This window comes from Blennius ocellaris (assembly GCF_963422515.1).
Source record: "Blennius ocellaris genome assembly, chromosome: 4".
Lineage (NCBI taxonomy): Eukaryota > Metazoa > Chordata > Actinopteri > Blenniiformes > Blenniidae > Blennius > Blennius ocellaris.
This window is the reverse complement of record NC_137653.1, coordinates 12,250,832-12,267,001: the sequence shown is the minus strand read 5'-3', so window position 1 is coordinate 12,267,001 and position 16,170 is coordinate 12,250,832. Positions and strand designations below refer to the sequence as shown.

The 16,170-nt window shown below is 45.3% G+C and overlaps 2 protein-coding genes across 3 annotated transcripts; both read right to left on the bottom strand.

The window, feature by feature from the left end:
- Nucleotides 1–71: 71 nt before the first annotated feature.
- On the bottom strand, nt 72–5,398 carry slc25a20 (solute carrier family 25 member 20). Its single transcript, XM_080494915.1, has 10 exons — nt 5,307–5,398; nt 5,095–5,209; nt 3,462–3,554; nt 3,233–3,360; nt 3,034–3,124; nt 2,541–2,658; nt 2,170–2,242; nt 1,963–2,072; nt 1,601–1,725; nt 72–806 (listed from the first exon to the last, which is right to left on the bottom strand). Exons 2-10 carry the CDS (start codon nt 5,197–5,199, stop codon nt 744–746), a joined length of 906 nt encoding a protein of 301 aa, XP_080351041.1. The 5' UTR covers nt 5,200–5,209; nt 5,307–5,398; the 3' UTR covers nt 72–743.
- A 1,217-nt stretch (nt 5,399–6,615) lies between these two features.
- nckipsd (NCK interacting protein with SH3 domain) lies at nt 6,616–15,523 on the bottom strand. 2 transcript variants are annotated; one of them, XM_080494383.1, is made up of 13 exons: nt 15,225–15,523; nt 14,226–14,338; nt 13,910–14,120; nt 13,225–13,300; nt 12,438–13,027; nt 11,593–11,763; nt 10,537–10,623; nt 10,047–10,185; nt 9,865–9,945; nt 9,529–9,657; nt 8,906–8,995; nt 8,644–8,816; nt 6,616–8,511 (listed from the first exon to the last, which is right to left on the bottom strand). In XM_080494383.1, the coding sequence occupies exons 1-13, from the start codon at nt 15,393–15,395 to the stop codon at nt 8,287–8,289; spliced, it is 2,256 nt and encodes a 751-aa protein (XP_080350509.1). In that variant the 5' UTR covers nt 15,396–15,523; the 3' UTR covers nt 6,616–8,286. The 2 variants fall into 2 exon arrangements, with proteins under 2 accessions (XP_080350509.1, XP_080350510.1); XM_080494384.1 differs by having other exon boundaries at nt 12,438–13,024.
- Nucleotides 15,524–16,170: the final 647 nt, after the last annotated feature.

Genomic DNA, 16,170 nt, shown 5'->3' with positions numbered 1-16,170 from the left:
AATGAGTCGCAGCAAGTAGATATGAAAAAGGATTTCCACTGAATACATGTTTCATCAAGCTGTTTATTTTTATTTCGTAGCAACAATTCCTTTAAGCGTCACTTATTCAGAACTTTTTTCCGTTTCAGTTTAAATATAAAAGCTTCAAAAATGACCGTCTCCGATTCTCCGTTTGTAAATAAACGACGGTCGATAACGGAAACGAAACCAAAAAAAAAACGCTCCACACGTCTTTTGTACAGGTAGAATCAGCTTTTATTTTCTATACACGCTGACATTCAAACTGTCCAGTCGCTCTCATTACGACTAAAGTTTCACATTAGACAAACGGAAAGTGAAGTTCGAGTCTCGGGTCGGTCACTGAGTGGAGTGTGACCGCGCAGGATACACACAGCTGAGAGGCTTTTATTGCTGTGAGATTCAACACACACAGTACCACCAGAATGCACCGCTTCCCTGATACGTATACCTGATCGCAGTTGACAACAGGTAAGGCACATGATGTTCATGTCACTCCTTTTTTTTTTTTTTTTTAAAGAAATAGATAAAAAAAAAAAAAAAAACATAAAAAAAATGTGTGAATCAAAAAGGAGTGAGAACATTCGAATGTTTGTACTGTTTGTGTGTTTCTTTCTACAGGCACTGTTTCACAGTACCTTCAAAATAATCAAGTATAAGATCGGAAACTGATTAAAATCTCGGGGGGGGGGGGGGCGTTGCTGGATTTCACTGTCGAGTCTCCATCACAGGTCGGGAGCCAACCAGTTCAGAAACTTCATCGCAAACTCAAACCCTAAGAAACAAGCCTGAAAAGAAAAGAGACAGGTTGGTTTTGGTTAAAAGTGATAAAATGAGGATAAAAATGCTTTAGATTTTGTTTTTCTTAGACACATATTCACTATTAGCAACATATTTAACAACAGTAGATTATTGTGCTTCAATTTATTTATTTTTTTAACCAATTAATGTCATTTTATATTTCTATTGTTCACATTTCTAGAATATTTCTAACAACTGTTGGGATACTTTGAGTATAAAAAGCGCAAGTCTTCTTTAAATTTGAAATACCTGGTCGTCTGCAGCTGTCAAAACTCATGGTTTTAATTTTACTCCGAGTTCACGGTTAAAAAAAAACATTTTCTTCAGATCAAATTTGAGGGAAAATTTTCAATGAAGTTGAAATACCATCTTGAGAAATATAATTTGAAACTTCAACTCTTCTTCTCTGTGATTTAAATCTCTTTATGTGCCATTGTTTATCATATCCTGCTTGTTTCCTTCCGTTTTAGTCCGAAAAGACGACTTTGTGTTTCTGCAGGAGTTGAAACAGCTCCGACTCAAATTTACTGTCTGGAAAATAACAACCGCCTATTTACAGATTATTCTCGTGGAGGAAACACGATCCATGTTGTGGCTTTGTGTTCGGTCAGACTGTCCAAACTCAAACTGTGTTTTTATGTTTCGAATATTCCAGATGTTTCAGCTAAAAAAAAGAAAAGAAAAAAGGACTGGAACATTTTAGAGTAAACACATTACGTAATTCCGAAAGGATTTATTTATTTATTTTATTTTTTCACTGAGTGACGAGACAAACACTCACTGCGTTGGCGGGAAAAGCTCGAAGCATGACAGCGTTGAAGCCTTTGTACAGCGAGAGCACGCCCTCCTCCCGCACCAGCTCCCGCAGGACGTCCCGGAAACCGTTGGGATACTTTCCATCAGGAGCTTCAGAAAGAGACGGGGGGGGGAGAGATTATCGAAGTGGAGAATATCTTGAATCGCATGGAGAAACTCTCCTGACCAGAACAGACGGACGTCTGAGAAAAATCTTCCCCAACCAGGAAGTCCAGTTCTAACAAACGCCGCATGCAGATTTGCAGCGAGGTGTGTGAAGGCCGTAAACTGGTCGCTTCTTCGTTTTTAATAAGACGTTTCGTCGGGAGGCGAGCGGCGAACGCTCACCCGTCTGGAAGCGAGACTTGAGCACGTCAGCTGGGATGGCCACGGCCCAGTTGAAGATCCCCGCCATTCCTCCAGCGAACAGCACGCTGGGCACGCTGAGCTCGTTGTGGCTGCGGCAAAGGACAAGAGAGACCCCCCCCCCCCTTGCTGCTCAACATGTCGTCTTCTTTGCGCAATATTGCGATGGAGGAAGCAAGAGAAACTCACCTTTTCCCCGCGGGCGTCAGGAGGTTCTTCAGCCACTCGTAGGACATGAAATACATCCCGCTGGCGGGAACGTCTGAGTCGCAGAAACGAATAACAAAGAGTCTCGTCATCGATTCTGGCGCACGCTTTGTTTTTCCTCTTAAAAGCTCAGAGTCGCAGAGCAGCGAAAGACAAACGGTGACATTATTGACACAAATGCCGTGTTTGCGAGACTCATTTGCTCAGTACAGGGAAAAAAGCTCAAAGCGCTCAAAGCCCTATTAATCACTAAACACACCGGTGAAACAGAGTTTGTGTTCAGCCCGTCACTCAACGTGCTCGCAGACTGAAAAGACGGATGGATGAACGGTGTGACAATAAAAATAAAGTACCTCTCATGAGAGTCAGCGCCGTGCCTTTGTAAATCCCTCTAATTCCAGACTGCCGGTACAACTGTTTGGCGCAGTCCATGGGTCCCGCGTACTTCACCTCTCCCGACGCCGCCTGGATCTGTGAACGCATTGGACACATTTCACGTTGCTTCCAAAACCGACTCAGCGTGTCGCTCGGGCACATTGACATCGTTTAAACGCTTCGCGTACGAGTGAGCGAAATAAATGAATGACATTATTTGAGAAGACCGACACTAGTGTATTCTGTTATTTCCCTTTAACAGATGTAAACGTGTTATAATCAGTTTAGGAAAAACAGACATGTATAAAGTAGCTATTAAAGAATTATTTTTTTTAAAAGCACAATATTTGAAAAACTAAAGCATGTTTATTGCATTTATCCCTCTTATTGATCGCCCCCCAAAAACAGCAGATGCCAAGACTTTGAATATCAAACACACATTTACCACTTTAACATTCGGTAGCCTCTGACCTGCAGGAGACATTTGATGCGCTCCCCGGGAGCCATGATGGCGGTGGTGAACACGCCGGACAGCATTCCTGCCGCAAACAGCTGTGGATACCTGCAGGAGACGAGAGAGGGAGAGAGGCCCCCCCCCTCCCGCCAATAGGGGGTAACAAATCACAACGCCAGCGTGGGGAGAACACGCCACGACGGAGCCGTCACCTACGTCAGAATGTCATTCGGGCTTTTCTGTTGGAGCTTCTTGCCGAGGCCGAATCCGAAGAAGCAGACGGCAAACATGGGAGTGACTCCAATGATCGGAGCGGCCATTCCTTTATAGAGTCCTTTGACGCCCTGCGAGGGAAGAAGACATCCGTGACGAAGAGGCGAGGGAGGCGCACTGCGTTTCATTCAATGCGTCGTCCGCCGCGGTTTCATCTACAGGCATTCCTCACCTCTTTGGCTAAAGTCTTTTTGAAACAGTCGATCGTTCCGGCGTAGGGGAGGGTCTCTCCGGGTTTGGCTTTGGGTTGAGTCTGTAAACGCACCTGTGGAGGAGGGAAAAGACGAAGCATTCACAGGTTTCCATCCAACCTGTGGACTTTTATGATCTACGATTAAAAAATAAATAAAAAAATGTACAAACTGCAGAATTCTTCTGCTCAGTAAAAAAAACAATAAGAGTTACAATAATTAACTATGGGATACATAAATGTCTCTCTCTTTGGAGAATTGGAAGCAGCCTGCTTGATTTGAAAAAAAAAAAAAAGGTGAGAGTTCATCACGCGAGCAGAAACATAAAGGCTCATGTTGCTGCTGGAAAAACAAACACTGAAGTCAATGTTGTCGTGACTCGGCGCTGGAGGCGTCGGAAGACAGATATTAGTGTGAAAAGGTGGTCGATGTAACAATTAAACCCAAAAAATGTTCGTAAATACACTCAGAGTAATAAAGCCAGATATTTTGTCATGGCTTACATCTCCAATTCATTTTGCTGATCTTTAAGTTGAGCGTGTTTCCCTAGAATAAAGACACGCGGATGATAAAATGCGTTTCTCCCCTGATCAGTGTTATCTGGTTCGTTCTCAGTCGTGTCTGACAACTGGGCAAACGTGGGCAAAGATTCTCTCTGGTCGAATCTTCCTCTCTTCTGACTGAGACCTTTGATTTGATTGTTTCCGTTGTTTTAACAACTATTGTGCAGAAAACGCACTCATGTTACCGTCATATCCATTTGAGCTTAAATCAACCCAGACGCATGGAGAGGACGCAATGATGGGACAATCAAATCCTGAAATGTAGGATAATACATGCACAACTTAAATCTATAATACAATAAAAAAGTTAATTGACTGAATTCAAGCAGTAAAATGTATTATAGCGTCATTACACATAGGCCAAAATATTTCATTCTTTATCATTGTAGCTCAATGGAAAGAAACAAATCTGCCTCTTAAAATAATAGATTTTATGACATCAGACATTTCCTTTTTTCTTTTTAGATAAGCCATAATTCAAATCTAAAGAGATATGAAACGTTTATAAGACATGGATACCGATGCACCATTCAGTAATAAAGCAGAAACACCCCAAATCCTTACTTAACCAGGAAAATAATGAACTTTGAGATTCAGCTGATTCACTATAGACCGATCTGTTTGTGTGTGTGTGTGTGTGTGTGTGTGTGTGTGTGTGTGTGTGTGTGTGTGTGTGTGTGTGTGTGTGTGTGTGTGTGTGTGTGTTTTTTGATTAACACAAATATATCTGCAATGTGTTTGGCTCAGTACTGGTGCTGATCCCTGGAGGTCTGCAGCAGAGACACTCGGGTTATCAGCAGCAGGAGGCCACAGCAGCAGCAGCGGGACTCATGTGAGGCTGGACGCGGGTCAAAGTGCAACAGAGGCCGAGTTTCCTGGAGCCGCTTTATTAAAACTAAAATGTACACGTATGGAGCAGGAACACATCGGATCGTCCTGCACAGATCCATGTGCTGCACCTGACAGTCAGCCAATGACACAGACACACACACACTAGTACACGTACAGGTACAGTTGCGCGCGCACGCACACCTGAAGGGTTCTCCATTACCTTGATGGTGTCCAGAGGGTGTCCAGCGAAGACGAGGCAAACTCCTCCGAAGCCTCCAGCGAAGAAGTTCTTCAGCGGACTGATCGGTTGCGGTTGTTTGGACATTTTGGACGCTCTGCGGGAAGAACAAAACACAGACGGCGGCGGATGAAGGGGTGAGATGACGCGGAGGTCCGAGCGGTGTCACCGGGGGCCGGAGCGCGAGCTCTCACCGGGTCGGTTTAAAGCTCGGGGGAGGAATATGTCAGTGAGCGTCTGTCACTCCCGGGCTCAAGGACCTTTCACCCACTTCCTCACCCGGAACACTATGACTGAAACACCGCTTGCACGCCGGGTGCAGCTCTGTTTGTGGTCCGGGTGGAAACGTGCGCCTCGCTGATATCGGTCAGGATGCAAAACTCTCACAGGATGGATGAACGTGCAAATTACACATTATTAAAGGGTCCCGTCCTGACATAAACCCGCAACTCCGCTAACCACTCTCCCATTTTGATACACATATAGTAACATAGAACTTTTTTTTTTTTTTTTTTAACTACTAAAGGTATATAATTACTGGTAACAAGTGATACAAAAATGTGTTATCAAGGTTGCATAAGTGTATCCCCTCAGTGATGTCACAGTGCTTACCACTGCACCATGGCTTTATTGGTCCCACACATTAATTCTACTTGGGGGGGCAATCACAATTTGATTACAAACCAAGAGTGTAGAGAGGTGTTTGTCCAAAATCCTCCTGTGTTTAGTTTGGATGATTGTGACAAGGGACAGTGAAGACCAACGCCATTTACTGACATTATTCATATTGCTGAATTCAGATGTCACTTTGTTTTTCCTGTTCAAATACCAGCATGGTGGTGTTTGATGAAATAAGCTCCAAGTCTTCTTTCAAAGCTCACTTAAAGCAGGTTTCCCCCATTCATTTTACCTGGTGTCACCTGGATTGCCTCTGGGAAAAGTAGAGGTCTCCCTCTCCAATGTCCAAAACATCCCAGTGAAACGCTGGTGAACATTAACCAACATACAAGGAACCATCACTTTCCTACATTCTTACATTTGATGTCATTATAGTTTCTGTTACCATATTGTAAAAAAAACAACAACCTCAGAGCAGTTGAAGCCTTGGTCCACCGCCACCACTCATCCAGTTGGGTCCCAGGCCCCCAGGTTGGCAAACACCGACTGATTCTCCAACTTACCTGAGGTGATGGCGCTACTGTATATTTCCACCTGTAATTGTTTATCAGTCTAATTTTAATGTGCTTTCTCAGACGGATACAACTGGAATTCCTGTCTGGCTAACAATGTTTCTTTAAGGTTTTATGATCCTGAAAACGGGTCCTCTGCTGTACAAATGAGTTTTTTCATACTCATTCTGAGCTCCAACCATCAACTTGTTTTCACGACTGAATCATTACAATCAAGTGACACACTCGGGTACTTTTGAAATTGAAAATAATAATAAAGAAACACAGTCAAAAAAAGAAGAAACAGTCACTGTTAAAATAGAGCTTTATTAGTTGTATTATAACACATTTGCAGCACTTTTGCAGATAATGTTATTGATGTGGATGGCCACACACACATTCATTCACTCACTCACTGTAAACGGACACATAATTAAGAAAGAACATGAACTAAAACATGATACCACATGTGGATAGTGTCAGTCTTCCAGACGGAGAAGCCATGCTGGGACTGAATTAGAGTGTGTGAAGTCGAAGATGGGAAAACAACATCAGTCACTATGTTACTGGGATAAATAAGGGAAAATAAGTACATTTCACTGGTAAAAGTACTAAAAAAATCACAAGGAGTTTAAATAAATGCCCCATATTATATTTTCTCCTCTTCATCTTTGCTTTTCAGCACAAACAAACGGGAAAAAACACTGATGCTGACTGCTCTCAGAACTAAACTGCACTCAAGATATTAAATGCTCTTCCCCTCTGTGGTCGGACAGGATTTCACAGCGAGTTGTCATAAAACTCTATTCCAGCGACGGTTCCACTCAGTCTGTAATCAGCTGATGACATTGTGATGCACGAGTACAGAGCGATTGTTTTCAAAGTGTTGGAGGAAAGCCAGTCTGAGAAACCTGCAGCCACATTAGAGACTCGACACGCAGCAGCCACGACTGACTCGGCACAAAGCTCAGTAACGACGACGACGAGAGTCAGAATTTCTCATTAGAATAGAAAGCGAGTTGAAGCCGTTCTGCTTGATTAAAAATGCTATTGTGGTTAACGAGATAGAAGAAAGAAGGAAGTCAGTGTTAAGAATACAGCGCTCTATGGCGAAAACACTGCTCTCTCTTGACACAAAGTAGTTTGGTCCGACTGAAAGGGAAGCACGTGAACGGTTTAAATCTCTCTCTTTCTCTCAGCCCTGAAATATTGGCACCGATATCCACGACATCTGTGAATCGCCATCGCTGTAACTTTAATCAAAAAAATATAAAGGATGTACGATATTGGATTGTTTTTACTGATTTGGCAGATCACCAAAAATCCTCTGCATATTTTTCTTCCTACTTCAGGAGGAAGACTATGTTTACTGAAGTGGCACAAAATGAATGTTTAAAATTTGATGATTAGATCAGGGTTTTTTTTTTTTTTTAAAGTGTCATAGTATCCCATTATTGGGTTTACCGATATATTGATATCCTTTAAGTACACACATGATGCACAATGATATGTTTTTACAAATCTTATCGCGTCATGCATCAAGCATTTAGGGGCCATTAAATTACAATTCTATCAGCAAAGATATATATTTGACAGTGATAAATCATCCTTGCAAGTTTGTGCAGCTAATTCGCCTTAATTTTCGTGAGGTTTTTATTGCTAAAAAATTCCCTTCAAAAAGAAGCGAAGAAGTCCGGCCTGTGTTTTGGCTATTTTGGCATTTACAAGTACAACAAACTTGACAGGACTTTTATTTTGTTGGGTTTGTTGAACTTGTGTCTTCTCTTAAACACACCAAAGAAACAACCCCACTCATTATTCTTCGAAAAAACTCCTTTTGAGATTGTAACACGTTTTCACATCAACCGACATGCGTTCTGCAGCTTTGGACTGCAAGTCCAAGAAAACAGGCTGCTCAGGCTGCTCCCGGAATACAAAACTTTATGGTACCTCCCTGACGTGGATTGGAGCAGACTACAGTGTGTGGGCAATGGTAGTGATATGGTTAGTCCTGGTTCTCACAGATCTGTGGGAACTCCTTGTAGATCTGCTCTACAATTAGCTTATCCATCTGTTTCACTGTGGCACTCCCTTCATCCTCTCCCGGGTCCTCCTCCTCCCTGAGAATCCTCTGCAGCGCCCCCTGCAGGTCGGACAGGCGGTGCTGGTGCTCGAGGTAGTCCGTCGAGCGCATTATGGAGTGCATGAGAGAGAGATACTCCATCCGCAGCTTCGAATGGAGGGGAAGAGACGTGACAACCATCAGACAAGGAAAAAAAACAAACAAACCCCAAAACTGTCCAATCGTGGTTTGTCCCATTTCTGCGAATAAAGCTGTGCAGTGTGTCCCGCCTTGTCTCACCTTGTCTCCAGGCGACAGGTCGGATATCTGTCGAACGGCGATGTCGATCATCACCATCATGTCGGTGCGGTAGAAGATGTTCGCAGTCTCTCGGTTGGCAAAAACGTCCTGAAGAAACTTGAGCACGGAGTGCGGCGCCGGCGGGGTGTGCTTGAACATGCACACCGGGTCGTCTGAAGAAGGGTGGGGAGACGAGACGGTAAACGTGAGACCTTGCCACGCCTGCGTACGGGAAGCGCAACGCGCGACACTGCCGTCATACCTCCTCTGTTCAGAAGCAGAAGCACTTTCTCCGACAGGATCTTGACATTTTTCTTCTTCAGCTCCTCCATGATTGCGTTGTTGCTCGGTGCTGGAAGACGAGACGAAATAGTGTCACTATTGGAAGGGTTATTTATATATATATATATATATTAAAAAATACAGCTTCTTAGTAAGGATCATGTTGTCAATGAAAAAAGTGTGATTATAGCCCGACACAAACTATTTTTCTTCACATTCTAATTTATTCATTCAGTTTTATTCCAAACATTTAGTTTGATGGTACATAAATATTGAAATCCTTTTACCTTTCACCTTGTACGTCATGAAAATCAAAAGGTCAATATCTCAAAATTGTACAAGGTTTCACAGCATTCATCACCAACCACAAGCCACACTTATCATGGTTTAAAAAAAAAAAAAAAAAAGATCCAAACTTGTATGAAAATAAGTGACGCATCCACATTTGCGACGTTCCAGGAGTCACTGTAAGTTTCCAGACATGCTCAACTTCTTTAAAACAAAGTTTTAGCATCCAGATTGGGGGAAATAAAAAATAAAAAATTGCTGCCGTTTCCATCTTGACTCGCCAGCCCCAGGGTTAGGGTTAGAGACACATCTCACCTGTGTGATGCAAATTGAACGACAGCAGGAGGTTGAGGAAGATGTCGGGCAGCTGCTCAGTGGGATCAGAGGGAAGTCCGTCTTCTACCACTCCCAGCAAGAACTGAACAAATTCAGCATTCAAGTGTTCTGCAAGCACAGACGTTCCTTTCTTATTGACGCAGATATTATTCATTTGATGCACCTTCTAAATTCCCCACTTATGTTTCGTGATTTGTTTACTTTTGTGAAATGTTCTAATCTGTCAGATAAGTTCTAAAAATTCATCAAGCCAATCTCAGCACAAGATATTTCTCGACAAAGTATATATATATATATATTTTGTTTGTTTTTTACCGTAGTGATGATATGGCACCTGCTCGCCCATTGAAAATATCATTGTAAGTACAAGAGCTGTATAACACGTCTTCTGGTGTTCTGGTGGAAAAAACCAAACAAAAAATACATGACATAATTGCATTTTAATAAATACAAATAAACAAGAGGAGGGGGGGGATATGACAGGGTGAATATTTCACCTTGCGTGGCGGTCTGAAGGTCTCTGGCCAGCTCCATGGGCAGGATGCAGTTGAGGAGAGCGGAGATGAGGGCGGCGTCGAGGCTGCACATGGCGCCAAACACTTTGAGCAGCAGCAGGCGCAGAGACACGCGATGCTCCTGCGCGAAAGGCCGAAAACCAAGGAAGTGTCCCATCACATAAACGCACAGTGCAGCAGGATCGTCCCACGTTGGGGGTGGATTTACAAAAAAAATGATAAAAGTATCCGAACACATTGGATATTCTTTTCAACTCTTCAAGTAATAACATGGACACTAAAGCATGTCTAAAGTATTCAAAAGTACAGAAGGTGGGTGACAGAAGTAAAGAAGCTTCAGCAGAAAACAAATGGAGCCCAATCATGTTTTTTTGCTTGATTCTATTAATACATTTAGCCTGAAAATAAAAGTAATCATTGCTCATTTTGCTTTACTGAGACAACTGAAATAAAATACTCAATTTCTTCTCACCATCTGATAATATGAAACCAGAGACATCACGTTCTCGGAGTCGTTGGTCTTGCACATCCTCTTACACACCTCTGGGTCCGCGTCAGTCTGGGGACCACAAAAACAAAACAGTCTTTCAGTTTTCAAAAAGCAGCGACGCAAATTTTGTGCAGCTTCACCGGCGACCTGTGGCGATACGAAAAACGAAAAACTCCCTCTGGAACAGCCCCCATCTGACTCTGAGTCGTGACAAAGTGCCAACTCCTCATATTCAGCGGGCCTGAAGCGTTTCCAGATTCGGTTCTTAGGCACACAGTTGGATTTGTAAAGACGCCTGAGCCGCTGTGATCCTATCAGACGTGTCTGGTGTTTACAACGCAAAACATCTGGACGGGACCTCGGGGTCACATCACCGTTTCATCACGGGGAGAATGTTCAAAATGTCATCGTGAAAATCAATCTGCGGTTTGGATTTAAAAAAAAAAGGGATTCGGGTTTGATAAAGCTCTCATACGATAAGGAAAAATGTTGTAATTACCACGTCGTCTATTCATGTCGGGTGTTTTAAAAAAAAAGAAGTATTTGTGTTCATATTTTCGAGCCAAATTCAAACATTACACCTTTTAATGTCAACTAACTTCATCAGCTGAATGATTTCAACCAACACGGTAAAAAAAAAAAAAAAAAACACAGATGAAACTGTGGAGCGTGTTTGAGTCCTTAAGTTTAGCGATCATTTTTAAAATTCAGAATCTTCTGAGCCCAGGTTGAGCCACTAAATAATTTCTGGTACATTTCATCCCTCTGCTGACATTAAAATGACCAGAAACAAATGTTCATGATCATCTTGAAGAGTCAGTACTGACCTCCCGAGCAATTTTCATGTTTTTGTTTTTTTTATATATATAGATCTATATATATATATATATATATATATATATATGTATATCTATATATATATAGATCTATCTATAAATCAGTTCTCATGTGGGTGAAGTTTTGAGAACCGTGTCTATTCCAGAAGCACAGTATTTTGGATGTGATCCCAATGTCTATCGTTAGATAACACAGCTGTACCAGTATCTTCAGCAGCTCCTCCAGGTAGCAGGCGATGAGAGCGTGGTCTTCATGGAGAGCCCAGCTGCGCTGCTGGGAGTCGTCCCGGTGGCGGGCCAGGTCGCTGAAGATCACCTCCAGCCGCTGCTCGTCGTGACACACCTGGCCCTGCGGCAGCGCCGCACTCAGATCCTAGCGGGGGGGGGGGGCACAGAACACTGTGAAAATACCTGCTGCTGCTGCTACGACCTGTCAAACCAGTACAGGAACCTTTTGTCCCGACAACCCCGGCGACGCCTGAAGAATTATAATATTAATAAAAGCAACTATTTATACTAAGGATCTGCGTCACGCCGTACAGCATGTGTGCAAGCAGAATAAGTAGCGAGATTAAACACTTGGAAGCTTTTTTCCCTTTTTATAAATATAATCAAAACAACATCACCGCCAGGCTTTTGGAAGTTCAAGGCGTTTGTAATAAAAACCCATTGAAGAGCCGTTGATCACCAGCTCACACACTACTGCCGAGCTTCGCTATGTTGTGAGAGCGGACACTGTGCACACGGCACTACGTAAACACACGATGCAGCCAAGAGCTGTCAGCGGTGGGATTTAGTGTGACTTTACACACTTCCCACTGTGACCGACCTCACACCCCGACAGCCAAATGGAAGCATGGAGCAGGTCTTTACCAGCTTGATATGACAGTGCAGAGATGTCATTTAAAAATGGAGGCTGCAACGCTGCACGGTCGTGTCCGCCGACTCTTGAAAAGACTCTGAGGAGTCAGCAGAATGCGAGACGGACCGCAACTCTAAACCAGCGTTTCGCTTCCAGGACGTGATGATGAAAAAAACGCCGCTGACCTTGCTCGCCACCAGCGAGAGGAGAACTTGCTCCAGGGCGGAGGAGGCTTGAGGCAACGCGGCCTGCAGGTGACCGACGACCACGCCCACGGCCACCCGCGACAGCTCGTAGCTCAAACCCGTGTTCTTCCGCACCAGCTCGATCAGCTCGGCTCCGGTCGTCATGGGAACCGCCCCGGAGGCGGCGGGGCTGCCGGGGGGGCTTTCGGCCACCGACGGCGGGGCAACGGGCCATTCGGTCTCGGGCTGGTCGTCCACGCAGAGCTGCAGAGGGGACGGGGACGAGGACGGGGACGGGGACGGGGAGGTGGAGGGCCCAGTGGGCTGCGGCGGCTGCGGCGCCGGGCTTTTCTTTGCGGGAGGAGGTGGCTGAGGGGCGGATTCGCAGGGCGCCGTTTGGAGGACGGGGGCCGGGGGCTTCACGCGGGACGGCACGGGGGGAGGAGGGGTGCTGGAAACACTGGGCAGACTGACGTCGGAGGAGACCAGGGAGTGGGAGGAGCCGGACTCCAGAGAGGCGGTGCTGACGGAGAGGGAGGGCGCGGGGGACGGGGGGAGAGAGGACCCTCTGGAGGGGACCTCCGGCTCTGCTGGGGGAGAGACGTGAAGCTCCAGTTACAGACAGAAGAGCGTGAACAGGAATGACCCGACTAAGAATAGAGTGCTTGTGCAGCGCAGAGCTGCGGCAGGTAGCATCAGCAAAATAACACCCGGCTGCAATATGTCACACCGTCATCAGTTCACTGTGGGTGAGCGCACGCACGCACACACACACACACAGACACACCTGGGCGCTGGTTGTTCCTCTGTTTTTCAGGGGGAGGGGGCGTGACCGGAGCAGAACGTCGAGTCTGAAGCGGCACCTGCAAGAGGGAACATAAACCAGGCTGGATCAACACTGCCCAAACACACAGAGACCCCCCACCGAGGACACTGTGTGTGTGTGTGTGTCTTGAAAAATATGGTTCTTTTATTATATTTTCCACTAAAATGTCAGTATCATGTCCCATTTTCTGCTTTGTTGTTATTCGTTTTTCTGTTGTAAGAGGAACTATTGCCGCTTTTTAAATCCTCCACAGTCACAAGAATGTGTTCATAAACTCCTGCGGTGTGAAGGTTAAACGCTCACTGAGCCGGTGACGCCTCGACTTCTCAACTGAGATGGAAAAAAAAAAAATAATTACAAACTCAACAACCAAACAGGAACTATATGCAACCATGGCGTCAGTTCTGATGGACCGTCCAGTGTTGACTTAGTTTGAACCAGTTAAAGGCTGGTACAAAAAAATCTAAAGGAACACAAGGATAATGTATCGTGTCCTGAACACACGAGAGAGCCGTCAGACCTCAGTCACAAAAAGAAAATGCACCCGTGGAAAAATAACAAAGTAGTTCTAACTCTCGTATGAAGAAGAGCGTTGACAGTTTGGGAGCAGGATGGTTGGAATAATGAGTTATTCCAAGTGTGTCACCTGGTAGAATCCCTGCTCCGCCTGCATATTGTCCATGCTCCCCGAGAGGGGCACGCCTCCCTGTCGTCCGTAGTCTCGGTGAAGGCCATTGGGCGGCGGAGGAGTCTGACTGAGAGAGATCTCGCTGCTGGAAGACGGGATGACTTGCTTGTTTCCGGAGGAAGAGGAACTTCGCCGAGCCAGAGTTTCCTTTCTGTGATGGATCAGTTTCCTGCGACACAGAGGGTGGGGGGGGGGGGGGGGGGATTACAGCTTTATAAAGCAGCCTGACTGACGTGGCTCCATTTTTGATTTTCATTCTGCACTCTTGACTCACTGCAGAACGTCCCGCTGCTCAAGATTGTATTTGCCCCCGTTCTTTAAGGCCACATTGTGGATTCCCTCGATCGCTCGGTCAATAGACTGCAGCACCTCGTCCTGCTCTGGAGCCTGCAAGGAGGAAACAAGCAACAAATTAAATTTTCATTAACATGGCAGCATGAAAAAAAAAAAAAAAAAAAAAGGATTAAACTTTCAACAATGTTACGACTCGGGGGCAAATGTCTGTGTGTGAGGCTGCGGGCACAAACAAACTGGGACAGTTGGGTTATCTAACAGAAACAGCCTTTAAACCACAGTCACACGTGTCTGTTGAGCAAATTCTGGCTCATTGAGCCTCCACAACCACCGTGGCTGCCTTCAGGAGAGAGCATTCCTCTGCTGTGAGCCGGAGATACACACAACATGCATGTTCTGACTAGTTTACTGTAAATCTCCTGTAAGACTCCTGTGCCTGGATGGGTGTGACTGAAACTGAATGTGGAGAGGGGAGGGCTGGACAGTAAGAATGAAGGCTTAGAGAGAGAATGACACACAGTCACAGGAGAAGATTAGTAAAATCCCAGTAAAAAAAACAACAAAACCAATTGACTGCTGTATATATGTGAATACTGTGGCCTCGTGAGCTCCTGTACTGAGCTCACTCAGTTTGGGTCGTCTCCTCATCCTCCCGCACTGTCCCATCTCCTCTCTGTCGCAGTCAGCAAGCTGCAGTGCGGGGGTGGGGTGGGGTGGGGGGACAGGGGAAAAGCAAAGTCCCTACATATAAACGCAACCTCGCCAATAATTTATGACTCCATCCACAAGCGGTGATCAGGAGCTTCAGCACGGCCTGCACTGCAGCGGCACCCTGGTTCAGCCTCTGCGGCTCCATCAGTCCCCCCCACCCCACTCCTCCGGGGAGCTCCTCTGGAGCCGGGGGCACGGGCAAGGCAAGACACCCCGCTTCAATCAGCCCAAGGCGAAGTGGGAACGCGGACCAGAAGCGGCGGCTTACCTGGATTTTCTCGATGTACGAGGCGGGGATGTAGCCGGTCTCCCCCGAGCTGCAGCGCGAGCCGAGCCACCAGTGTTTGTTGCTCCTCTCCAGGATTAGGAAGCTTTCTCCGGCCGCGAAGTGCAGCGAGTTGGGCTCCGCCGACCGGAAGGCGTACAGAGACCGGTACATGCTGGGAACACCGCGTCGAGCCGCCGGGATCCACGGAGAAACGAGCGAGGGAACGATGTCCGCGCGCGACGGAAGCACAAGCCTGTGCAGGAGGGTTTAAAGGGGCTGTGGAGGAGGCATGGGCCCCGCGAGCCGCTGCAGTCTATTTACAATGTGGCTGCTGCGATCATCTGACCCCGGTCATACCTCAGACCACCGCTGGGGGGTGCTGTCACCCCAGACACGCCCCCCACCAAACCAGTCTAATCCAAAGCACAGTTGATTGGATTTCAGAATAAAGTAATATAAAGTATTTGTGTTAATCTGACTTAAATTAAATCAGATTTTTTTTAAATAGTGTATTTATCCCAATGGGGGATGGGTGGCTGTTATCCGGTCTAATGGATATCCATTATAAGGTTGCAAGACCCAAAACCAAACATAATATCTATTTCTTTTTTAATCTAAGGAATGAAAAACACTTTCACTAAGTTGTCAAACTATTGACTTTGTGATTTTCACTTTATATCATTAGTTTGCACAGTTTCAATTTACATTTGAATTTTATAACACAACACATTATATGAAGACTAATGAGTACATTTAATTTATGGTTTTGGTTTGTGTAATTGAAGGATGCCCACATTTAAAATTTAACTAGACTCCGGAGGCATAAACACACTGACCCGAGCACCGAGTGACCCGCCCCTACTAGCCTCTGATTGGTTCACTCTGATGTTCTTACTCTGAGTAACCAATCATCGCTCTGCCTATAAATTACTGCCAGCCAATCACA